The sequence below is a fragment of the Papilio machaon genome, chromosome 18 (assembly GCF_912999745.1).
Source record: "Papilio machaon chromosome 18, ilPapMach1.1, whole genome shotgun sequence".
NCBI lineage: Eukaryota > Metazoa > Arthropoda > Insecta > Lepidoptera > Papilionidae > Papilio > Papilio machaon.
Genome location: NC_060003.1, coordinates 6,917,847 through 6,944,762, shown reverse-complemented (window position 1 = coordinate 6,944,762; position 26,916 = coordinate 6,917,847). Strand labels below are relative to the sequence as shown.

The following is a 26,916-nucleotide window of genomic DNA, read 5'->3' as shown; positions in this document are numbered from 1 at the left end:
TTGTCAGTGACGTCATCTGATACTGCCAAAAACGCTCTGAAAGTGACGTATGGAACCAAATGTTGCAGATGTATTAAATAATTGTTCAACGCCAATTTATAATTTCCGCAAATCAACGCAATATTAAAAAAGAACAACTAAATATTCTATTTCATGCAAAATAAGGCAATTTTCCGGGTAAATAAAATATTGCATTCCTCAATATCTGTTTTACTAATATCTTCCTAATATAAATGCGAATGTTAGGATGTAGGGATGTTTGTTTGAAGGTATCTCCGTAACCGCTCAAGGGTCTTAATTAAATTTGTCATAGATATAGAACATAGTCTGAAAGAACACATACGGAGTCTCGGGCGACAGCTAATATAGTCATAAAACTTCAAATTATGAAGATAAAAGATAGGGATACTACTCATGTATATATAGAAAGTATTGCATATAAGGAGTAAACAGACAGTTACTATGGGATTGTTCACATCGTTCCAGTTACAGTTGGCAGGTCGCCAATCCGGTGCTAACCCAGACGCCGTCTAGTCTGTTCTACTTTACGTCACTCTCATGATTTGCTCATTATTCATTGATTGACAAAGCACTTTTATCAAAAAAATATCAATGGGGTTCAACGTTACACTATCAGCATGTCAAGATTGAAAACAAATTGTCTTGTGTAATAAAGTGTTGGACTAATTTGTGACGACGTAGTAACGCGAAACTCTTATTTCATGGTGATCATTTGAACTCAAACTGTTTATACAAGATTCTAATATTCACGTTCATCAAAATTTATCCAACTTATAGAATTTCAAAGTTTACATTAACCAACATCACATTTTGAGTATACGAATTTCGTTATGATTCAATTAGTGAAACTCTCTGGCCTATGATTTACTAACTGTCGTATTAATTAAGATTAATTGTTGTGCTGCATCATTTGTGGACCAATCAACAGCTGCTGGCTGATATTACAATTAATTGATTGGATGCCGCATTAACACGTCAAAAGCTGTGTGAATTCACCATGAATTTCCACTGAAAAAAATATGTGCAAAACATATAGTATCTTTGTATTTTTTCAAACTTATTAAGTGATATAACCTTTGTCTTGAGATGACACTATGTAATAAATGAATACTATTAATACAAATTAATCAATTTATCGTAACTAAATAGTGTTATGTACATACTATGTACTCATAGTTATACAGCAGTGTACTTCCTGCGAGGTAGAGACATTAACAAGGCTCTCGGGGACGCTGTAACTTCATCAGAATGCATTAGAAACTCGGTGGGGCGTATTAAAAGCCACAGAGATAGGTTGCGGACACACTAACATCACTTACTGTGGGTTTTAGATACCATAATCTCTTGCCTAGACCCTAGCTTGTAGTGATTTGCAAAATAGAACCCATTCCCTTTACACTTCCTATTAATAATTGCATCAGACTAATCTAGAATTATAGTAAAAAACAGTTTACTTAAGAAAATAAAAACTAGAAATCTTTTTGTCTAACATCTTCACAAAACAGATACATAACTTTCACGAATAAACAAGGACTTTTATTATAAAATCAATTTCGTAGTATCTACACTTGTCACTATATCGGAAGAGTGTATAAAAGGCTTTCAATTTAATGAACTCTGAGCACAGCAGTGTATCCGAGGCTTTATTCAATACCGCCTACGCCTGTACCGTACTAAATCAAAATGCTTCCCTCCCAACAACGAAGCGTAAATAACTCCACAACACTGGCGTACAAAACAAAATTAAGGTCTAACATAGTTAAGAAGCTCTGACAAAGTTACAGCGTAAATTTAATCGTATTTCAAACGAAATTACGAGGACTTTATTTTTTATTTAATAATTTTGAGCAAAGTAATTTTGTTTGAATCGAAGTAATTACTATATATATTAGTGCATAAAGAACTTTAGACAAATACTAGATGTTATTAAAATTACATGAAACACTTGAGTGCTACGCACTACGCAATTGCGATAGTGCGCAGCTATCTACACAGTGCTACGTACTGTACAGCGTAGCGAGATTGTAGACCCACCTAAAACGCAAAAATTGTTATTTCATAACTAGCAAAGCTAAATCATGTTTTAACATTTAATTCGGATAATTTTAACTACTAAATATCGTTCTTAAAAAATGTATAAAATACACTAATCTTTGCGGGTTTCGTTTAATATGAACCCTGAGGGTAGGTAGAAAAGCCAACGCCCACACTGTCTCGGATCATCACCCACGCCGTATTACATCACACCGTCGACTTACGATGAGCGCTCGTCCGACAACTTAGCTTGGCTTTTAGCCAAGCTCCATATACGATTCCCAGAAACAGGACGTAGAAAAATTGCTACAATTATAAAAGTTGTGAGGATTTGTCATCAGTTCTATCATATTTAACACATCTACAGAAAATTATTACGAGATTCGGCTAAAATATGTACCAAAGATGAAAAAATGACCAAAATTAACCCCAAAAACCTACGAGAAAAACGTCGACCACCATTTCATGATAAACTTTAATGCGATTTAATTGTTTTGAAATACATAATAAGCATTATTAAATTGGTAGTAATACTACAATCAATAACTTCCTTTAACCCCTATTCTTCAATGTTAATAAAACCTAACAAGTCACTATTCGCACTAATGATGTGTAGGTGACCTTCTACATATTCCAAAAAACACTCCAGTCATACATATACACACTTACATAACACACACACACACACACACACACATAAATAGAGGTGCTTGACGAGTGGTCGACGTCGCGCATGACAACCGAAATTATTGACCTCTGATTGGCAATTTCAAAATTGCAACGCACAGCTGAGCGGAGGTCACTGACCGGTTTTGCACACGCACCGGACTTCAGTGGAGTTTTTACAGTGCCGCGATATAACCGCCGCTTACGATTTCTCAAACCTGAACTTTGTTTCTCGAACAGTGATATTTATCTTTCTCCTGTTACTTTTACTTTTCTTCTCTGTGTTGTACTCTCCTTCTATTTATTTATTGGTGTGTGTACGAGTGAGAATAAATTGTGTTGTGAATAACGGTCGCATCATTTCGTTACCTCACACCCTCACATCACCACATCTCTCACCTTCCACCACACACCACAGATGGAGTGACGTCAAAAACCTGATAGCTCCTAATTATCTCTCCAGTCGGCTCTAAGCAGGTAGTGCACGTAATGAACTGCAAGTAGCCACTCAACAGCTGAAAGGGTCATTAACAGACCGAGTGAACGACGTGAAACAGGTTGAGTACGGAACTTAAATATCGAATGAGCTAACTGTAAATGAACGTATTTCACGTAAATGTTTTAAAGGAAGACGTAATTTCAAGTTTATTTTCTTCAAAACAAAAGAAAATATTTTTGATGTAAAATTCTTTGGATCAAGTAACATTTCTAACACAAATTCCCAGTACGTAGCATTTCAAAAGAAAATACAACATTTTTATTTCGTTCTTTTCGTTTATTCGATTACGTAACGCGTCATACAATTTTGTTGAAACCTAGCTAAGAAATATCGAAGGTAGTGCGAGACTCTCGACAAAAGTAGGTCAAGAGAATAAAGCAATCCAACAGGGATGGATAATGGAATCTCTAATGGATTTTTGAAATGGTCCACGAGACTTTACATATATAATTTCACACTGAACCTTATTACACTATCATATCTCCAAAGCAATTAGTTTTAGAAGTTATCTAAAATATTTCAAAGAAATCACTCTTTAAGTCCCAGCAACATAAATTCAAGACACATTCAAACCTAATGGTTTAATCCATCTAGCCACGGACCGCATTACCCGACTTACGTAAACTAATATGAGTTTACTAATGACCCAAACCGCCTACAATCACTGCCACCGCTACTTAACCGAGAAGCCCGTAATAAAACCAAACGACGAAACACTTCGGTCCGTTTACTCCGGCGACATTACTACTTCTGAATGATTGCGTCAGCCGAAAGAAGGTAGTAAGAGCTTTAAAAGAATCTTATAAAGCAAATAATCTCAAAGAAATTTAGGTTTATGTAAAGATTTTGTAAATGTAAATAATTATTGATTTTATTGTTGAAAATATCAAAATGAAAAATGAAATCCTGTCGTTAAGACAAAATAAAAAAGACATGTTAGTCTCTAAAAAACAGACAGGTGGGCCGGCCTTAAAAATTTAGTTAAGACATTGGAAAACGTTGAACATTTGGAAAAAAGCTTCATCTTTAAGGTTTATAAAACCTCTTATGCCAACACCACGTGAATGGGATGGCTAGGGAGATGGCGAGTCTCTAGAAAAAGATGTATTGGCATTAGTTCTGTTTAACTTTGTTGGCCATTCAAATACTAGAATAACTTAACGATTGGCTCTGGAAAGCAATGAACAACTTGGGGTAGAACTTGGCAAATAACATAATGAGGGGCTATTTGGCACTAGTTGGCATTGGTTACGAAGACAAAGGCATTAAATCGATCATAAATGTTTTACAACTTATATAATAGGAGGTTCTATAAAAATTAATAAAGTAAATCAAATTGTCTCTTTTGTAACTTTATTATCGCTTATATAAATGAACTTTTTGGCAACATTTCAAAAAGGAACTTGATTTCAGACAGCTACATTAAATCACACTAAGTATTTTACAGGAATAATGTTCCAACATTTTTAAAAACCAAATAAAACTTGGCTTACGTTAAATTCTTCTGGCATATTTGGCTAATAATACATTTTATGGTTAGTCACATATGTCTAGATATTTCACTTAAGTTTTTCCTATATTGATCTAAAGACGAAAATAAAAAAAATTGCTTTTTCGTATTTTTATGAACATGTTTCAAATTTATATCCTTAATAAAAAAAATTATAATGACAATTTTTCACAATAAAGTAAATCATATTTCTGTTTTATCATAACAAATTTCCCAGGTCATAAATCTCAGTTTCCGAGCTCCCGGTACAGAGGGAGCGTCACGAATAATAAATTGATATTTATCTTGCTTCCAAATGGCATACTCCGAGGATTACATAACAAAGGTGAATTTTACGCTAAACGTGAAATATTTGTCGATTTTAAGAGTTCCTTTATCGTTTTATATAAATCTTTATCTTTCATATTAAGTATTAGATTTGTACAGCGACAACTCTCTTACAAATTTGGACAAATGTTGTCGGTGACATTACGAATTCGTCGCTAATTTTCGTGCTAGGCCTTGTTTAACAAAATACGAAAACTCATCAACTGTACAAACATAAATATATACTTCACAACTCCGAAAACGTGACTCAATAATAAAACTGTTATATAAAAATTAAAGAAAACAATACAATTGAAAAATATGGAAGAAGTGTCGTTAGTCTAAAAAGAGTATTTAATTTTATGAAAAAACAGACGAAAATGTGTTAAATCTTAAAAACTGTAAAGCTATGTACTTACGTTCTCTTCTACCGTCTTCTTGATCTTGGCACCAGCCTCGCTAACTTTGGCACCAGCCTTGTTAACGGCCGAGTACAGGAAGTTGCCCAGAGACTTTGCTCCGGCGACAGCCTTGGTTGTCACTGTCAAAAACAAGTAACTATAGCGTAAAGTACAAATATGCACACAGAAATGAAATCAAAATGACAAGAGCTTTTTTCTCGAACACGCAATAGCGTAAACCAATTCAATTTGCTAAATTATTTTTTATGATGTAGGTAAGTGAAGATTACAGGAGATTTTTAATACGTGAATACGTCTAAGTGAAATAAATAGGAAAAAATTCTATCCTAAGCTTGATAAGAGTTGCAAAGATTAGACGCCTCTTGGGAAATCAGCAAACTACAAATAAGACCGATGGGGTCAGACTACGGACACGAGAAAATTGCATAAATTTATTCAACAACTTCATATCTCTGTAGATACCACACCCAACATTACATTATCCTATAAAATGTAAGTACAAACACTATTTTACCTTAAAACTAACGCAGAAAAGTTTACTTAGAAAAACAAACGCAAAAAAAATACCATGAGCTGACTATTACTGTGGATACGTAGAGTTTAACATATAATTTATAGCAATTAAGAAATTAAAAAAAAATACTAACGCTCTTGCATATCAGGGACTTCTATAGCATCAACTGAGAACAACTTTTTATTTCCTGCACCTGAAACTGTGTATCAACAAAAACAAAATATGAATAGCAACTACAAAACAAAAAAAAAGGATAAAAAAAAAACAAAAGTAACAAAGTAAGGGAAAGCAAAGGACCAAAGTAGTACCCTGTGGTACTCCACACTTTTATGGCTAAAAAACTTGTATTTACCTACAAGTACTCAATTTCTGGGTACATTGAATACGTTTTATAAAAGCATAATTACACACAAAAGTATCGATAGCTAGGGATGTGCAAATTTCAACAAATTACGTGATCAATATTATCGAAAGCTTTACCCAAATATTTTTGTAGGTTAACAGGAGAGTGAGTGAATGACTTACCATTACCGACTCCGGCCGGCTGTTCCTCGGTAGGAGTACCACCAGTAGACGCCGGTCTACTGTCCGCTCCACCAGTAGCGCTGCGTCCAAATTACCCACAACATTATAGCATATAATAAAAACGCTATTCAGGAACAGAAAAATTATAAAGTACAGCATGCATAACAGTTAACAAAGTGTATTAATTACTATAATAGTAATTGACTTTTCTATAGTCCTTGTGTAATTATTGTATGCTATTTCGTACATGTAAGGTGACTCATGTTTAAATTTTAAATTTAAAAAAGTAGTTGAAAATGTGAATAACATTGTATACAATCCTACTAATATTATAAATGCGAAAGTGTAGATGGATGAATGGATAGATGTTTGTTAGAAGGTATCTGCAGAACGTAGGACGGAACTCGCTGTAATATGGCATAGATATAAAACATAGCCTGGAAGAACACATAGGCTACTAATTAAGATTTTTTAGCCACGGACGATAATCAGTAATGCTTAGATTCTGATATTGCTGGGCATATCATACAAATATCATCCAAAATGCCAGTGGTTATTGATTCAGAGCAATTCATGGATGCGTGAATTCATAAATATAATGAAATATTCGGGACTGCATTGCGGAACTATTTTGAATAACTTTATCGGTCAATCTATAACTTATTATCTTATAAAAATGCAAAAGCAATTGACATAAATGTATAATTGCGTAACACGGATTGATGCGCAACTCCAGCCCCGCCCATTTTATTTTTCTGAAGAATATAACACCCACAAACCTTATTCATGTAGGGGATTTGTTCTAGATCCAAAAGGACCTCAAAATAGAATAGCAGGAATGGGCCTTAAAATTACGCTGATGACAGAGACAAAGAAAGAGTTAAGATTAATGAATTAACTTTTTTCGTCTAAGCAATAATAAAGATGAATGAAGAATAATCCATAAACAATACACATGACGACTTTTTGTACAGTTTTGTGTAGTGCCAGTTTTAGTGCTCCCAGCCCTGTCGGAAATGTCTACAGGCCCGATATTTTTTACCATTTCTGAGGAGGGGTGTAAGGGTTACTTGAGACCATGTTATTCGCAGACCTGGAGCGCCCCTTTCAGTCCAGCGCCCTGGGCTATCGCCGTAGGGTACAGACCCTAACCTAACACCAGTACTGGTTTTGTGTTAATAGTTTTTGGTCTAAAGAAGCCATCAGTTTGATTTTCATTTTCATTGAATCTACTTAAACTTTTACTTCCTACATTTCATGCTTCTGATAACTACTAATTTGTTAAATTGTATAAAATAGAAAAACTTTTTTAAAACTGTTTAAAGAAAAATATAGTAAAGTTAAATATGCACAACAATGATAAAGAAAAATGGGGTTAGAGCAGAGTAATGAGTTCACAAAGTTATAATATTTCCAAATGTATTTAGAAAAAAAATGGTTAATTGTTTTATATACTTTATGTAAAGTATAGATTGATGAAAAGAATTGTAGACAATTTGAAAAAAAAAATACGTGAATTTTTCATGAAATTTTTGTAAAATTTTTTGGTACTTTTCAAAAGAAATACACAATTTAGATTTTTATTAATGTCTTTATGCAATAATTTGTAAAAATTTTGATATATAGCTGATAAGCAATAAAAAGAAATGCATATATTTTTTTTAAATTGGTGCATCAAAAGCAAATGAAAAGCATCCCCAATTCAGCTAAGCTATTGTGCTGACACAATATTAAAAAATACAAAAGCAATTTTTGTTAAAAAAAATGTACTTTTTCATTTATTGATTTTTTTTACATTGAAAAATTTAAAATTTATTGGAATGTCATTTCAATATGAAATTAACAAATTTATCTTCAATAAGTTTATTCAATGAAAAAAAAAACTGTTAGTAAGTAACATAAATATATTACCAACAGAAAAAAATGTAATTACAATTTTTTTCATAAAAATGACACCCAATAAATGGAATGAACCAAAAAAAAAAAATAAACTGTGCAAACTCATTGCATCTGCCAACCCCGTACCTATTATACCTGGAGTTATCATCATCATCTTTCCCCTCAGGCTTGGCTTCCACTGCCTCAGTTGCCTCCGGAGCTGCCTCAGTAGCCTCTGTGGGTGGTGCTTCATTTTTTCTTAAGCCAGGTATAGGTATACCGGAGCCAAGCCAGCCAGTCATCTGTGACTTGACATTGGTGATCAGGTCCAACTTGCTGCCTCCCTTGGTAGGGCTGTAACATGAAAAATTCGTCAGAAACTTTAAAAATCGTTATTATATAATTTTAGAAAACTTTATGCTAAATGATAAAATGGTTAGGTAATTTTTGGGACATTTTCCAGTTGACCTAATTTTATGGAAGTACATGATAAATTATGTAACAAAGAAAGAGCACAGCTCAGAATTTATGAAAAGAGAAAATTTAACAGCTGCTGGTTTAAAGGACATTTTATTTTGGCCTGCAACAATACTTTAATACACATCTTTGTACACTTATAGATACAAAAGATATGTAATTTGCATTTTTTAAATGTTTAAGGTTTTAACGTGAAATAGATAAAACCAATATAGAAACAAGAGGTAAACAATGATATTCAATGCCTTTGTTTGTCGCCTTCGGCCTGCTCTCCAGTGGCGTCCTTGGTCGGGGTAGGCACCTCTTCATCTTGGGGCTCGCCCTTGGCCGCTCCCATCCACGAAGAAACCTGATTCGTGAGCCCTGAAAACATTTTCACTGACACTAGCTAGTCAACTACACGGACACAAGCACTCTAAGTCTTACTACGCCGCGGAACAAACAGACATGACACGCGCGAGACGTCTAGTAAGCGGCTGTGGGAAGCGTAGTCAGCTGAAAAACTAAATGGAACACCGCAATCGACCAGGAGACACGGACCAAGTCTTCATTGCGCATGAGAACTTGCGCAGATAGGGTTTTTTGCGAGTTGCAATAACATTAAACTTAAACGTCAAGTATTTGCAAATCAATACATATGTCTGACATGTCATGTCAGAAGTGGACATGTCAAATGGTCAAAATTACTTTTTGTCATGAAAATTGAAGAGAATGAAAAAAAATTGTTAAGTGCAAAATTATTTAAAATTAAAAATGTCATCTTTCTTTACATTTGTTATCATTGTATGAACTAGACTCTATTTTCGGAATATTAACTGAGATTACAGAGGAAAATAAGTGCTGCGCAATTTGTCAGTATCCATATCAATGAATTAAAAAATTTGGTTGACGAATGAAAAACTGATTGACAGATGAATGAAATTGTGACGTTTCGAACTTGGATATTTGTATTCATAGATTTTTTGTTTCGTTTAATGTAATTTAATAACTAATTCATCATTAATTACAACAAATGTAGTGAACAGCTACTTTGTTTATATTACTGTGCAAACGACGGTGATTTCTTTAAGAAAACACAAAATTATCAAGATGACGGAGACGCGTCGCTTGCAGCTTCATCTTGGAAAATGTATCGAAGATTTAGACAAATTACACAATGTTCCGGATTTAAAATCGAAAAGAGCTCATTTGTAAGTAAATAATAAAGTAAAATTTTAAGTTTCCCTCACTATAAATCAATACAAGATAATAAACGATTACAGGTTATGCAAAACTGCTCAGAAACTGTTTGAGAAAGCTGAACAGGAGCGCGACAGAGGCGATGAGGAAAACTCGTACGTTTACTACATGAAATACCTTCGCGTAGTGGCGTTCCTCAGCAAAGACAAGGAGTACATGAAGGACAAGACTTACTATAACAACATGCTGGGAACAAAAAATCCCAATAAGGCTATTGACGCTGCTGAAATGTTGAAAAACAGCCTTATTGATAGGTTCGTCATGTTTATTTTTGTTATTAATTAATTTATAAATGTAATTTTACTGTGGTTTTTCATTATATTTAACTTACTGTTTATGTAACCATTATTATCTTTAAAATTTTAAAAACTTGTATAAATTTGGAAAAATGTATGTGAAAGTTTTAATTGAAATGGAAAAGAAATGATAATTATTTTCATATTTCCAGATTGTGATATATATGATACCGTAAATGCCTTTTAAATTACTCTATATATAGGACTTTAGAGAGATAAAAAATAAATTTAGCTGATTAAATAATCTTATTAATATTATAAATGCATAATTTTTGCCAGAAGGTATCTAAAATGGCTCAACAAATTCGATTCTAATATAGTCTGGAATAGTATATAGTCCACTAAAAAGTTTTTCTTTAATTCCGCACAGATGTAGTCACGGGCAACAGCAATTTTTAATAATATCATCATTATTTAAAATAAGCTATACCATTAATTATTGTTTAATAACTAATTCGACTAAAACTGGTTTAAACTTAATTATTTAAACTTAATTATTAGTCTGTTTTAAAACAAAACCAATCAATAGAATTAAGTGTGTCATTTTATTTTTAAACTTGTAGCATTATGTAGTTTGTTACAATAGAATACATAGAAGTGCATCTTAATTATTCACATAGGTTATATTACAAACTTCTATCCAGCATCACTCAGTAGGTGGATAGTTTCTATCAATATTTTTATAACATATTCATTGCCGGCAACTCATCTTCTGAAATAACTTTAGTTTATAAAAAATCATTGGCATTGAATGTATTAAAAGTTTACTTGTGCTTAAATTTATTTGAAACACTAGTTTATGCCCGCAACTCCTGCTGCGCGAAATTTAAAAAAGACTGTTAAGTATGCTATGTGTTCTTCTAGATATTGTTCTATATTTAGATGAAATTTCATTCTAATCCATGCAGCCATATTGGAGGAACCTTCTAACAAACATCTATCCATCCATTATTAAGATATGAAGCATACATTTTATTTAATATTAGTATAGATTTGAATGTTTTTTATTTTTTACAGATATGCTAAGGAACAGAAAGCAAAACGCTTGCATGATATCAAAGAAAACGAGCTTGTTAAGCAGATGATTGATGAGAACAGAAAGAAAGCAATTGAAGCTATCCCGGTTCATGAGCAACCGCAACCAGTAGGACTGCCAGGTCATTGTTAAATCCATTCATACTTTACTTATATATTTTACTAGATTTTGCCCGCGACTCCGTCCGTGTCCTCCGTCCGTCCGGAATTATAAAAACTTTATAAGTAGCCTCTGTGTTCTTCCATACTATGTTCTACATCTGAGCCAAATTTCAAGATCTTTTAAGCTGTTCCGGAGATACCTTCAAAAAACATCCATCCATCTAAACATTCGCATTTATAATATTAGTAAGAAGGATGAAGTCACAAATAAACTAGGAGTCCAGGCATTTATAGACAGATAAAAAAAATTATATTTGTACTGGCACTAAGGCAGTGGTATGCCATGATTAAACTAGGCTCATATGTAGGGATTAAATAAAACTAGACCATGTCATACAAAATGCCAAATACAGTCGAACCTGGATAAAGGAAAAACCTCAAAAAGAAAGAGTCAACTGGCTCCAAGGATGCCCTCCATAAGTGACAAACTCGGGTTAGAGAGATACCTCTATAACTGAGAGAAACATGGTCTCTTGGACTCTTGCTTATTTATGTCCAACTTACTAATGTGAATGTATAATCTCAATTTAACAATTTTTTTACCCTAAATATGCTTTAATATTTAAATATTTTTTAGGACCAGATGAAGTGACAATAAAAAGTGAGCAGCTGTATTCAATTCTCAAGAGTGGGAAACTGAAAGTGATGATCCTAGACGCTCGTCCGGGGAAGGACTATTTGGAATCTCACATCAATTACCCTGCCTGTATTAGTATTCCCGAGGAATGTATATCACCAGGGTATGATTAATCTACTTTTTTTTTTTCATGTACAATATTAGGATATTTTTGTCAAGCAAATATGTATGCTTTAATATGAAAGGAGTTTTTTTTATCATATATGTACTTATATTTTTTTGTTGTAGCTTTGTTTGTTTTTTCTTTATATACCTTCTCACAATATTATTTCTTTATAAATTGAAAAAATAGAATCTTCAAAATATATCTTAACACGGCCAAATTGACTGATCAAATACTATTAAAAAAATTACAAATTGTTATCTGTTTTTTTAAAGTGTGAGACATTAATTATACAAGTGTGTTGACAACATAATTGTACAATAATTATTTTTTTAAGGCAATCAGCGAATGTTCTGGAACAGAATCTGCCATCAGCGTCCCGAGCGGTATGGTCGGAGCGGGCTGCCATGGAACTGATTGTGATGCTGGATTGGAGTAGCACAGCCGTTATCCCCGGGAAGACACTGCATCTGCTAAAGACTATACTGCTAAAGGTAAAATATACAGCTAAAATTAACCTTTATCAAAATAAAGTGAAATTGTTTAAACTTTCGTGAGACATCATAATTAATTAATTAAGAAACGGCTTAACTCACGTTTGATCGTCCGGTGACGGCACCGACTAGTTTCGATGGACCCCCGATGGGTTCGAAACTAGTCGGTGCCGTCACCGGACGATCAAACGTGAGTTAAGCCGTTTCTTAATTAATTAATTAATTATCTAATTTATATTTTCTCATGTTAACTAATTTTTGTATTGTTAACCTTTTGCCTGCTGTACATTAAACGCAATATTATTTCCAGTGGGACATAAAAGTCCAATATGCCCGTCAGCCGCTAGCATTGCTTGGTGGTTATGAAGATTGGCTGCTGAAGTACCCTGCCTTCACCACCAATCACCTCGCTGTACCTCCCAGTCAGAACAGCATGCTTGATGATATGTTAGGTAGGTATGACAGTTATTAATTGTGTGTACAGGTTGAAACTTTCATGAAAAAAAATTTGTTATCATCTTTTTTTCAGATAGAACTAGCATTCTCCCGCGACTCCGTTCGCGCGGAATTAAGAAAAAGCTTAATTAGCCTATGTATTCTTGCAGAATATGTTTTATATCTGTGACAAATTTCATCTAGATCTGTTGAGATGTTACGGAAATATTTTCAAACAATTCATCTATCTGTCTAAACTTTCATATTTATAATATTATATAAACCAAGCATTCCCAAAGAGGTTGATATCGTCCCCTTTTGGGGACAATATCGAACTTAAAGCATTCCTAATTCTCACTTTGTCTTCTTCTATTGACCTAAGTCAGAATGAAAAAAAAATTTGATCTTAAAAGTAGGTAATTTGGTCTTGGGGGGGTTTGAGGTAACAGTTCATTTTGGAAAAAGGAGTCACTTGTCCAAAATAGTTTGGGGATCCCTGATATAGATTCTTAATTTTTCATGTTAGGTTATGTATTTTTTTTTTAATTTTCTTTTATATAATATATTAGGCTGAGTTATACATTCCATGTTATGTAATTAATCAGGTAGATGCTGAGGAGCTAACTGAAAACCAGCTCAGGGACTGTATGCTGTCTTTGCATACGCTGAGTTGGCCCCTTTTACCACATTTCTTTTAAATTATTTTCATAAATATTTGCTGTGATTTTTTTTCTATTGTATATGTGTGATAAAAAATATTTTCATTCTTTTTTCTTTATAATGTTGTATGTTATAGGTGAGATAGAGTACCCCAACTGGTCCGATGTGGTCCCCCCATCCCCTCCAGCACAGCAAGCCGCGCCCCCACAGCGCACCCCCAAGCCGGGGGAGCCTGTCGTTGATCGTACTAGTAAAGTAATTATTTCACATTTTATTATATTAAACTACTTGTCGCCCGCGACTCCGTTGCGCGGAATTAAAAAAAAACTTAATAAGTAGCCTATGTGTTCTTACAGACATCTGTGCCTTTTATCAAGATCTATTGAGATCTGGAGATACGTTCAAACATCCATCCATCCAAACATTCGCATTTATAATATTAGTAAAATTTAACTCTCAAGTTGGTGGCATTGAAAGTGTTAAAGTGAAGTTGTAGAGTGAATTAGAATTGAAAGTGTTGAATTTTTTTAATTCTTTGCTCACTATAGTCTATTGTTTTGGCTATAAGTTTTGATATTTTGTGTTTATTAGATTTTTTTATATTTTAATGCTGTCACCAGAATTATCAAAAACTCGAATTAATAAGAAAAATACGACTTTCTATTTACAAATCAAGTCAGAATAAGTTGAAAGTAACCTCAACAGGTAGTTTTAATCCAGAAAGTTATTTCTTTGATATAGATGTTACTATGGAGATAGAATGTTAAAAAAAAAAACGAGTACCATATTTACTCAATAATTTACCAGATGATAAAAGACGTGAAGCTACACTTGATAAATTTATATACTTATAAAAAAAAACACTTGTTACATAAATTTTAACAATTTACGTAAATTAATTGTATAAATGCAACCTAATTAAATAACGTAGCTATTTTTTATATAAAGAGAGTAATCTGCAGTTAAACTACATAAGCAGTTTTGGTAAAGTGTAACTTTTTATAAAAAAATATACATACATACATACATACATACATAATTGTAGATGGCAGCAGTGCAGCTGTACGAGGAGCGCGCCCGCAACATGCAGCTCATCCTGGAGGAGCAGCAGCGCATCGCTGACACATCACTCACCTTGGAGATGCAGAGGATCGAAGCTGAACAGGTATACTCTTAAATATAACCATCTCATATCAAACTTTCACCTTGATACACATTCAACTTCTCTTCTCTTCTGTTCTCTCAAGGATTGGGAGAAAGTACGCGAACAACGCGAGGCTGCACAGCGCGAAGACCTGCGAGCTATGTACCAGCTACGCCAGCAGGAGATCTCCTCACTCCTCATGCAGCTCGAGAACAAGCAGTTCGACATGGTGAGTCTCTTCTCTGCTGCTAGAACATTCTAGAGAGATGTGAAGGATCAGGAGCTTGTGTTCATTGTTTGTATGATACAGGAACAAGAGAACCAGCGTCTCCGGGAACAGCTGGAGGAGTACCAGCGTCGGGAGCGCGAGGAGGCGGAGAAGTTGGCTGAGAGCATCGCACGCGCTGCAGAACAGTCACACAGCGATGCAGACGCACAAGGTTGATACATACTACATATAATACAGTATAGCTTGACCAGGAATATGAAAGACCAAGCCATAGTGATGGAATATATGACACTATACCAGTGATTGTCAAACTTATTTTCTTTCACCGCCCCCTTTGAAAATCAATTATATTACAGAGCCCCCTAAATCTTTATTCAGCCCTAAAACTTAAAAACCACAATTTCATTACTTTAATTAATTTCAATGCCCCCATTTTTTGGGCCTCTTATCGCCCCCTCCTAGGTTCCAAACGCCCCCAAGGGGGCGTTATCGCCCACTTTGGGAAACATTGCACTATACGATGACACTCATTAGAAATTGATTTAATGAAGATGGCGATTGAAGCGTTCCTAAACCAGGATTTTTATATCCTTGGTTTACCTATACACCAATTGAATTTATTTATCTAATTTATGCACTCAGGAGTTGTTTCATGATATTCAATTTTTTGTTGCTACTAGACTCAAAAACCACTTTTCGTAGTAGTAGTACTACTGTAGTAGTTTTTGAGTTTATATCATAGAAATGAGTGTATTAAATTAACTGTAAGAGAGTTAGCTAGCGTCTGTGGTTCAGGAGTTAAGCACTTGACTTGCAATCTGCAGGTCCTGAGTTCGAATCCCGAAATGTACCAATGTGTTTTTTTGATTTTCGATTTACATATGTACATTTATCTGACGTTCTTATGGCGAAGGAAATCGTGATGCTGCACATATCTGAGAAGAAATTCAATGATATGTGTGAAGTCAACCCGCACTAGGCCAGTGTTGACTATGTTCTAGTCACCCCTAACTTAGGGGTAAGGGTAGTTAATTGATGATGAAGAGGGCTGTTGTACACTTACGAAAATATCGTATTTAAGTTTACATATGTGTAGTTTTATGTATGTATTTGTATGTATGTGACAGCGGCCATGGCGCAGCAGGAGGCGAGCTCAGCAGCACTGCGCGAACTGAGCGCTAGACGTGCGCACATCGCGGAAGTGCGCGCCGCCAGGCAACACCTTGACCGCCGCCGTGAGCTGCTCGAGACTGAGCGCAAGCGCAAGCTCACTGAGGCCCGCATGCGCAGGAAGCCACAGGTTATATACATACATACATACATACATACATACATTTCTTTCAATCATAGATCCTGCAACAATAATATTTGAAGGGAAAAGTGGTTTTGGTATAGGAAGAGACGCTCCTCTTTTGATTAAATATAGGCAACGCATCTGCAATTACAGCGGTCATTTCGCTGTTTTGACGAATTCAGGTGGTTGCACATTCCTTTGTCACCTTATGTTATAAATAAAAGAGACCATTTGTGTAAAAATACTTTATTAGGTTCTGAGAAGACAATAAAAATGACGATGTTTAGAAATATTGGTACTGACACTTCTCACTGATGGTTTACTAAAGTTTGTAAAGTCAAATTATTCTTGTATCAAATGAATAAATGAGTGTATGAGCGTGTAATGAAATAAAAAAAGTTGTTGTGTATGTCAGGACGATGATGGCGACACATTCATGGAGCCCCCGGAGGACGCGGCCGAAGTCCCCGGCCTCAACCGCTCGCAGTCCTCGCCCAACATACCAAAGGTTTGTTCATCTTTTATTATTCATGACGGCATTTTGTATTTAAATGTGTATTCTTTAGTATTAGTTTGATTACATGTTTCATTCAGTTTTATGCAATCATAAGTGTGTATGCTATCATTAGTGTGTACACGTACAATCACAAGCGTGTACACTTGCAATCAAAAGTGTGTTCAATCGCAATCAAAAGTGTGTACACGTACAATCACAAGTGTGTACACGTACAATCACAAGTGTGTACACGTACAATCACAAGTGTGTACACGTACAATCACAAGTGTGTACACGTACAATCACAAGTGTGTGCACTTGCAATCAAAAGTGTGCACACTTACAATCACAAGTGTGTACACGTACAATCACAAGTGTACTCTTATAACAATGACGAGACTCGCAGCAGGTATCTGAGGAGGAGGAAGAGGAGGAGACACCAGCGCCGACGTTCGACCGCAGCACGAAGCCGCACAAGGTGGCGCCCTCCAGTGACATGCAGCAGCGAGACTTCCAGCCTGTGTGGGGAGATGTGGTGAGTACATAGTGAACAACATTGTACACTTTTATATACGTCGACATTTCTGATACGTAAGATCTCTATCTTTTAAATCTGTTTCGTAATTAAATAAAGACTTGTTATAAATTGAAAAAAATCAATATTTATCAGTTATGTATGAGAAAGTTTTTTAACCAGAAATATTTGAAATTTACAATTTTATAGTTTATCTGTGGCCGTGTTATCTTTGACAAAACATAGAAAAAAAATGTTTTTAACGGAAATTTTGGTCTCAGAAACCCACTGTTAACGCAAAAAGGTTGATGTTACTTCCACGTGTTTACACACCTTACGAAGCCAAAGCTGTGCGCGTGATATCACACGTGGTGTCAATTCGGCTGGTGGCAATCGGGGCTTCGCTCACGCTTTTGGGTCCACACCCCGCCTACACGTACTTATCTAATCTTATTTAAATGCCTCTACACTTTGTTTTAAATCATTTGAAGGTCAAGAAATGAAATTCACTTGAGTTCCTCACATTTTATTATAGTTACAAGTTTTTAACTCAAAAAATATAACTTGGTTAAGATTATTACAAACTAGCTTATACCCGCGACTCCGTCCGCGCGGAATGAAAAATAGAAAACGGGATAAAAATTATCTTATGTCCGTTTCCTGGTTCTAAGCTACCTGCCCACCAATTTTCAGTCAAATCGATTCAGCCGTTCTTGAGTTATAAATAGTGTAACTAACACAACTTTCTTTTATATATATAGATAGCAGTGTATAACGAAATCGTTCGCGTTAAAAAATTCTAGTAATAACTATAGCCTATATCTTCCCTGGATATTGTAGCTTCTAAAATCTGAAAGAATTTTTCAAATCGGTTCAGTATTTTCGGAGCATATTCAATGCAAAGAAACAAATCAAGATGTCTTACCTCTTAATATACATAAATATTAGTGCATAAGGGAAAAAACAACTATTTAATAACGGTCTTTTTTAACTACGCAAACTCAGAGTTGCGAAGAAAATCATTACAAAATGTCCGAGTCGACAGAACGTGTTTAAGTACGCAATCCTTTTTCTGAAGGAACGAGGGACTGATGAACAATTGACATCAAGTGCCTACATCATTCCAGACCAAAGTGCACACCCATACATACATACATACGCACATGCATACATCTTATATATATAAAAGAAAGTTGTGTTAGTTACACTATTTATAACTCAAGAACGGCTGAATCGATTTGACTGAAAATTGGTGGGCAGGTAGCTTAGAACCAGGAAACGGACATAGGATAATTTTTACTCGTTTCCTATTTTGTATTCCGCGCGGACGGAGTCGCGGTTAAAAGCTAGTTATATGATAAATGTACCAAAAATGCAATAACTTATTTTTTTTCTTTTAACTAAAAAGTCCAAGTTATATATTTTTAAATTAATTTAAAACTTACAAACTTCATCTTTGACTACGTAATTAGAAATCTCAATAATAAGTTAATAAACCTAAAACATATAACATGACTGTTAAACTATAAAATGATTTCATTAAATTGTGGATTTAAAAAGTGTAAATCGTTTCTATCTCATTGATGAATCCTTAGATAAAATCTAAAATAAAAAAGACTATCAAATTTTAAAACAATGGTATTTTTAAATGATTTTTTTATAATAATTACAAAACGCGTTATTTAGTTTTGCTGTCTAGGTACTGCAATCGATTACGGCGCGTGTAATGTCACGTGAGACGACTCGTAGCGTCAGCAACTGCGTACAGTGTAATGACATTGCGAAGAGATTACTAAACTTGAACTTAGTAAATAAGTTATATACTAATATATAGCACAGTAATTAATACATAAACATTTTTACGAAATAAAAAGTGCTGGTTAACTTTATACTTTACTAGCTTTTACCCGCAACTCCGTCCGCGCGGAATAAAAAATAGAAAACGAGGTAAAAATTATCCTATGTCCGTTTCCTGGTTCTAAGCTACCTGCCCACCAATTTTCAGTCAAATCGATTCAGCCGTTCTTGAGTTATAAATAGTGTAATTAACACGACTTTCTTTTATATATATAGATTACTAACAAATAAATAAACTGATACATAGTACTTCATGTCAAATTAGTTTACCTTTGACAGCTTATTTTATGAGATGATGGAACACTAACGACGACTTTATTTTATAAATAAACTTACTTGGACATTAAAAAACAAGCCCTTATTGAAAGTTATTGTATTGTAACTTAGTCAGTATACTTGATCACGACAAGTCGATGTATTACAAAAATATTACCACCCCTCTTTTATATTTGATAAAAATATGGATAACAATAAGTTTTCTTACGCATTTTTTAAGACGAAATTCTTATTTCACTAATATGAGTAAAGTTTTCACATAATTCAAAATAACAAACCTACAGCAAAGACCGAAAGTTTTTTAGTACAAGCTTATAGGATTAGGTCCTGGCTGAAAGAATAACGACGCATAAAAAACACTTTAAGCTGTTTCTAGCACGCCAACTCTCTTATTTACAATTCTTGACTTGTATACAACAATATTTATGTATTATACATCCAAATAAAAAAAAAATACTGCGAATTGATTCTGTACATTGTTACTTGTTATTCTGTATTCGAGTCAAATTTTTTAAGAACTTTCGCTAAAACACGGTAAAATATTTAAGTATTTCAACTAAAAGATTGTTTTTCACATAGAACTTGTAACAATAGTAGCCCTTATTTTGTGCGAATGTTTGGATGGATGGATAGATATATGTTTGTTAGAAGGTATTTCCAGAAAGGTTCTAAGCATGTAGAGCATAATCTGGCTAACATATATGCTACTAATTAAGTTTTTTCTTTAATTTCGAGCGGACGGAGTCGCTGGCGATAGCTAGTTATAAATAAAAAGCAAAAACCAGTGAAATTTCAGGCTGCATCTTTTGTATAAATCTTACTTGATGGCTCTGAACACGCAATGGTGTAAAGGTCAGAAGCCCAAGGCTGTGCCATCTAGTCGGACCACATTATCAAACTATACTCTTGACCTCTACTTAACTTGACCTTTAGCGTTAGCACTTGATTCTTGATTAATGATTTTCTTGCGTATATTTGAAAAGCCTCTACTATTACTACTAATTGCAGTCCCGTGTAGTCCTACCAATATATCTGGTCCGATGTGTGGCGCTTTAGCTCCACTTTTCCCTACCAAGCTATTGTACTAAAATATTATTCATCCTTACTTTTAGACATATAAATATGGGTGTGTACTTTGTCACATTTCCCTGACATTCCGTCTGACCGATTCCATCCCCTACTGTTTGGGTAATATCAATTCGATTTCTTCGCCGCACCCTGTCTAGTTAACATGGAGACAGTATTACGTAACCTGGACTATTAAGACAAGATACCCATAGTAACAAAAGACGGATAACATTATCAAGTCCTTTTTTGAAATAAAAATTTTTCACTATTGAAACAAATATAGTGGTTCCTCTTATTCCTGATGAAAAATCTGAGATAACAATAACACAACTATAAAAAAAAAGGGTTTTTTTTTGTTGCCCTGGATATCATCGCAAATTTTTTCGTTTTCAAGTGCCCAGAATACGAATATATTCATGAAAGTTCTCAATGTGCTCGTATTTTCATGATTTTTGCATATCTTATATTTTAATTAATTATAATGCTTAATAAAAAAACTTAATTTAATTATAATGAAGATTTAAAAAAACAGAGCAAATCTAACAAAATTGATAGTTTCATGAATTGTGTACATAAATGGACCCAAAATCATTTTGAAAAAACATGATTGTGAAAACTCGTATTTGTAACAAAACCATAATAATTATGAAAAGCTATATAAAATAAATTTATAAATACTTCAAAGGGCAAAGTCTCAAGGTTGTTCAAAGTACATTGTTAATGCCTCTCAAGTGTACGCAAGAGGGTAATCAATCAAACGTTATCGTAACTTCCGTTATACGATACCAGATTATTCTCACCTGGAAAATTAACCATCTTAAAGAAGATAAAGAATGGAGAGATGAAGTTTTAGTTCCTTATATAAATACGGTTGGTATTGTGAATACGACGACACTTGCAATGGACAAAAAGTGAAGTGCAAAATATGTCCTACTAGAAAACCACTGATGGCGACAGCGGAAAAATAATGGATTCAATAAAAATAAGATGAAATGTCTTAAAAACCAAAAGTTAATAAATCCCGTAACCATGCACCTAGATCTTAAGTTTTCCGAAACTAAACTAAAAAATTATAGACGCAAAAAAAACTAACCACTTAAAATGTGCAATAACGTAAAAAGTATACATTCTACTTATATTCCACGTCAACATGCAAACAATAATAACACTTGGAAAATATCGCGTGTACACGTAGTCACCCTAATGCCACCCTCAACCCTACACCCCCTTACCACCCTCTCGGACCGACACAGAACCTTCAGTCGTTTATCGTCGTGGCTGGACTCACAGCCTGTCTGAGTTAAATTAAAATTAAAAAAAAAAACAAATGATCGCGACAGTTATTTCAACCGTCTTTATGCTGTACCTGATCGTCTTACTGGTGCTTGTCTTTCCTCTGTCTAAGTACAAGGAAACTCATTGGGTTTGAAGTATATAATAATAAAATCCTTGATATTTCGTCTTATTCCATTCAATTTGTGAATTTGTGTTTTCAAACTTTTGTGGATAATTTTCAACATAGCATCGTCACTACTTTGTGATATATTGTACAAATTTACTAAAAAGAAGATAATTTACGTATTAATTATACGACAATACTAAAGTATAAACGCACAAAACGAAACAGATCGAATAAAACAAAGTAATAAAGAAAATCATAAAGAAGCAAGCAAAAGAAACAAAGACTTGAAAACGTCAGTAGTAACAATCAAGATTCTTAGCTACGAACAGCGATGTATCCCTCTGGACACAGCTAACATGGTGCTGAAAGTTAAAGTGAGGCTCAAGTACTCACACAATCATATCGTCTGGCTATTCAAACGGGTATGTTTCATCATGGGTTCCCATTACCACAACATGTCACAGTCACAGATAAACTTTTTTATATATTACAACGAGCAAGCGGTCACCTGAATCCGCCTTAATAGCGAAGCAAATGCTGCCCATAGACATCAGCAATTGCAGTGACAGAAAAGGGGATGCACAGAAAGGGAGGATATATCCTCTTCTTAAGCATCCCCTCCGTCAAATCCACTTCCCCTTCCCGTTCTTTTCTTATAAGAATAGGGTAGGGAACGTAGACTAATATAAGGCCTCCAGCACCACAGTCATCAGACTGTACGCGGAATTGCTTCCACTTGACGCCTGTCTTCTGTGTGGTCGTAGTATTGCACCCAACAAATATTGTTGTTGCGGGATCTACCACTGTTAAACGAAATGTAAAATGAACTTTCTTATGATACGTTTTAAGTTTTATTTCTCAAATTAAATATTTAAAAGTTGATTATAAATACAAATACTACTTATGTTAAAATTTCATAACACATTGATAATTTCTAGACGAAAGCAAGTGTTGCCATTTGTAGATTAATCTCATGTTAATTACGTTACCATTGCATTAATTACCATATAGTATTATTAAATAAGTATTAACTATAAATAGTAGATTGCATTCCAACAAAGCTCGTTACGTGCGTTTCTAATCTCAGCTAAATTAATTACTTACATCAATATATTTAAAACTGTTGTATGACGTTTTTATACGAAAGTCCTATGAATGTGTAAATGAGTAGACCAAAACATATTCTATTGATTTTAACAAATCTCCTTAGGTTTATCTACTATGTTCTTACTCGAGAGTCATTGAATATAGTTGAAAATTGTTTTTTTTTGTCTGTCTAGACATCTAGAGATAAAAGATTTCAGTATCATATTTTATCAAGATTAAAATTCTAAGATTATTTACACAATCTTTTTTTTTTAAATGTCAACACTTATGCTTACAATATCCAACCCAAATCTGAAACATTTGTTTACGTTCTAACCTTTCCTTCCAATTATTAATTATGACTCTTCAAATACGTTCCCTAACACTGACTCGTCTGGCGAGTTAACTTTCACAAGAATAAATTGCCAGTCTCATGAAACGTGTTAAAGGGACCACTCCTAATGATTGGTATAGTATATTTCAAATATCTTGGCGGTTGACCTTGAGCTGCGCAGTGCACGCTACACTTAAAATTGTGTTCTATGCAGCGACTCCTGCGCAGCTCTGAGTCTACATGATGCTTGAAAAATACAGATGTGTTATTGGTATAAAAATATTGTGTACTCCTCAGGGTCGCGGCTTGACTGGTCTAAAGAATCTTGGTAACACATGTTATATGAACTCCATCATCCAGTGCCTCAACAACACCGCTATACTCGTCACATACTTCTGCAATGGACAGTACCTCGAACATGTCAATAGGTGAGCCTATATTCTAGCCTTTCCTAAATTCTCGTACAGTGTATTGTTTTTTTTTTTTCTATTTAATAAAATCCGTATTTCGCCCGACTATATTTCCAAGTGGAAATGCAGTATTTTTTCAATAGTCTTCTATTTTTCTGTCTTTATTTGCTAGTTGGCAGGTTCTAAAGTTATCAATATTATGTAAGGTCTCACAGCACGCGCGGTGCCATCGCAGAGGAGCTGGCGGCGGTTGTGCGCGCGCTCTGGTCCGGACAGTACCGCTTCATCGCCATTAAAGACCTCAGGGTAACATTAGGAATTTATGAAACTTTATTTCTACCACTGTAAAGACTCAGTATATTTGGATATGGTTGCGGAAACATTTATACAAAAAAAGATACTGTCATCTCTCACTGGATGGATGGATGTATGGATGGAACATGTACTGTTGCAGAACGAAGTGGGCAAACATCAGCGCGCTTTCCGCGGCGGAGAGCAGCAGGACTCGCACGAGTTCCTCACCATTCTCATGGATTGGCTGCACCTCGACCTGCAGTTCGCCATCAAACCGCCGCAGAAGGTGCGCCATCACTCCTCTTCCTTCAAGCAGGATATGAACCAACATCTGGATCACCCGAGTGCCGTGTGTGTGCAGGATGGTCTGCCGGCTGCGGAGCGCGCGTGGCACGAGTACACTCGCTGCAAGGAGAGCCTCGTGCTGCGGCTGTTCTACGGCCAGATCAGGTCCACTGTGCGCTGTGTGCGCTGCGCCGAGCGCTCCGCCACATACGACTCCTTCTCCAACCTCTCCCTGGAGCTGCCCGCGGCCGCCGCGCGCTGCACGCTGCAGGTTACTGCAGCATCCCTAACAAATTGAACAGCTTCACTAGTAGACTATAATGCTCTATAGAACAGCTTGGTAAAGTCGTAAAAGAAGAAATTGACTTAAACAATCTTTTATATTGTACATTTCCAGGACTGCTTAAACCTGTACCTAAAAGACGAGACGATACCGGGCTGGAACTGCCCCAAGTGCAAGGAGAAGCGGGACGCGGTCAAGAAGCTGGACATCTCCCGACTGCCGCCGGTGCTGGTCATCCACTTCAAGCGGTTCTACGTGGACCCCAAGGAGTACATGAGCAACACGTACCGCAAGAAGCAGACGTACATCGACTTCCCGCTGGAGGAGCTGGACATGAGCCAGTTCTCGCTGCACTGTCCCGGCAACCCCATGTACAACCTGTACGCCGTCTCCAACCACTACGGCTCCATGGAGGGGGGGCATTACACCGCCTACTGCAAGAGCAGCGTCTACGGCAAGTGAGTATACATCTCTTTGTATTGTGACAAGAAGAGATAAAGTTTGAAAGTAATGCCAGTTATCTAGAAATTGATGAGCAGAAGGTTAGCGTGGTTTGGACATGTTATGCGGAAGGATGATAGACATATAAACAAAAATATAAAGAGATTGAATGTGGATGGCTATAAAGGTAGAGGAAGACCAAAGAAAGTATGGATGGATTGTGTAAAAGAGGATATGAAGAAGGGGGTAAATTCAGATATGACGGCTGATAGAGATGTATGGAGTAGTACATACTGTGCCGACCCTTCATAGAGATAAGAGCAGGTTGATGATGTATTATGTATACAAAAGCATCATATTGTGGTACAGATGGTACAAATACGACGACCACGTGGTGACAGAGATACCCACAAGTGAGGTGAAGTCCAGCGCCGCCTACATACTGTTCTACACCTCGTGTGCGCGCTCGTGATGCCCCGCCCCTTTACATGGCCCCGCCCCTTTACACGGCCCCGCCCCTTTACACGGCCCCGCCCACACGCGTACCGACATAAAATCACCAACCTCTAGTAATTCCTATCTTAATTATCTCTCGTTTTAAACACAAGATTGTTTTTTTTTTTCGTTCTAAAGTTATTTTTCTAATGAAATGTCAGATCATTTCGAAATATAAGATTATATATGGCTGATTTATTTATTGAGAATTCTAGGTATTACTGAACTAAATGAATTACTATTCGCTTTCGTATCTTAATCGAAACTATTTTTAACGCGACTTAAAGCTTTTATACGAACTTTTATCAGTATTTGAATTAAAAAGTTCATATTTAACAGACCTCTATAAATGGACAGGCTAAATGATGTAGTATTTTGTGCCTATTTGATTTACGCCATTGTGGCGCTCACGGTTGCGGTATAAAGAGGTGGTGAGAATTCGAACAAAAGATAGAGACAGAATTAACTGTCAGTAATATCCAACATATTAAATCTAAACGAAGCAAAGGCATTTCTAAACAATTACCTATTCATTTATAGAGATCAGTTTAATTATAGTTCATGTAAAAAATATAAATTAATTGATATAAAATTAATTCGTTGTGATTATTGATATGAAATACTAAAACCTAACTTAGATCTAAGGTTAAAGATAAGATTTGTTAAATTTTTTTAACCGTGCATTTCTACTGCAGAATCACTGACGCATACTTGTTTGTTGTATAAGTGTTTAGTGGAAACGTACATTAACATCGAAATATCGATGCGATTTATTTAAATTGAAAAAGAAATGTTTTATTTGTAAAAATTATTTTACGTCTATTTAGATGATTTACGATACGATAAGTTGACGTAATAATTAACTATATAAGATCAGAATTTGGTGAATATATGGTTATATTTACATCCAATATACTAGTTGTCGCCCGCGACTTCGTTTATGTATTAAGTTTTTATCTAAATTTATTTTCAAGAAACTAGTGTGCCCTCAAATCTTTACAAAAAGAAATCTTATGTTTTTTCAAAAAACACAGTTTACTTCAATTAACGATTTATACGTTATTTTCCTAATAAAGAGAGAATAAAAACCTTTGT

At 35.1% G+C, this 26,916-nt stretch overlaps 2 protein-coding genes across 7 annotated transcripts in view; one reads left to right on the top strand and one right to left on the bottom strand.

The window, feature by feature from the left end:
• The window catches only part of LOC106710412 (synapse-associated protein of 47 kDa), a 31,950-nt gene extending 22,466 nt beyond the window's left edge, over positions 1–9,484 (bottom strand). For 4 of the 6 annotated variants that reach the window (XM_014502455.2, XM_014502460.2, XM_014502461.2 and 1 more), the window contains exons 1-5: positions 9,098–9,484; positions 8,523–8,729; positions 6,498–6,577; positions 6,106–6,171; positions 5,456–5,577 (exon numbers count right to left, since the gene is read on the bottom strand). In XM_014502455.2, the coding sequence (XP_014357941.1) occupies positions 5,456–5,577; positions 6,106–6,171; positions 6,498–6,577; positions 8,523–8,729; positions 9,098–9,225 (603 nt within the window). In that variant the 5' untranslated portion in view covers positions 9,226–9,484. The remainder of the gene's footprint in view (positions 1–5,455; positions 5,578–6,105; positions 6,172–6,497; positions 6,578–8,522; positions 8,730–9,097) is intronic. The other 2 variants (XM_014502456.2, XM_014502458.2) reach the window with 2 other exon arrangements.
• Positions 9,485–9,776: 292 nt separating this feature from the next.
• Positions 9,777–25,955, top strand: LOC106707473 (ubiquitin carboxyl-terminal hydrolase 8). Its single transcript, XM_045682071.1, has 19 exons — positions 9,777–10,042; positions 10,115–10,345; positions 11,405–11,544; positions 12,162–12,324; positions 12,662–12,818; positions 13,129–13,270; positions 14,050–14,168; positions 14,959–15,078; positions 15,161–15,286; positions 15,368–15,497; positions 16,414–16,586; positions 16,996–17,088; positions 17,486–17,611; positions 23,911–24,041; positions 24,230–24,329; positions 24,478–24,603; positions 24,679–24,873; positions 25,000–25,343; positions 25,696–25,955. The coding sequence occupies exons 1-19, from the start codon at positions 9,942–9,944 to the stop codon at positions 25,796–25,798; spliced, it is 2,820 nt and encodes a 939-aa protein (XP_045538027.1). The 5' UTR covers positions 9,777–9,941; the 3' UTR covers positions 25,799–25,955.
• Positions 25,956–26,916: the final 961 nt, after the last annotated feature.

Excerpts from the sequence above, each read along its gene's own strand:
- LOC106707473 (XM_045682071.1), top strand. The coding sequence starts at position 9,942 with ATGACGGAGACGCGTCGCTTGCAGCTTCATCTTGGAAAATGTATCGAA. Across the intron at positions 15,498-16,413 it reads CAGCGATGCAGACGCACAAG|CGGCCATGGCGCAGCAGGAG; the intron begins GTTGATACATAC and ends TGTATGTGACAG. Across the intron at positions 24,042-24,229 it reads TACCTCGAACATGTCAATAG|GTCTCACAGCACGCGCGGTG; the intron begins GTGAGCCTATAT and ends ATATTATGTAAG.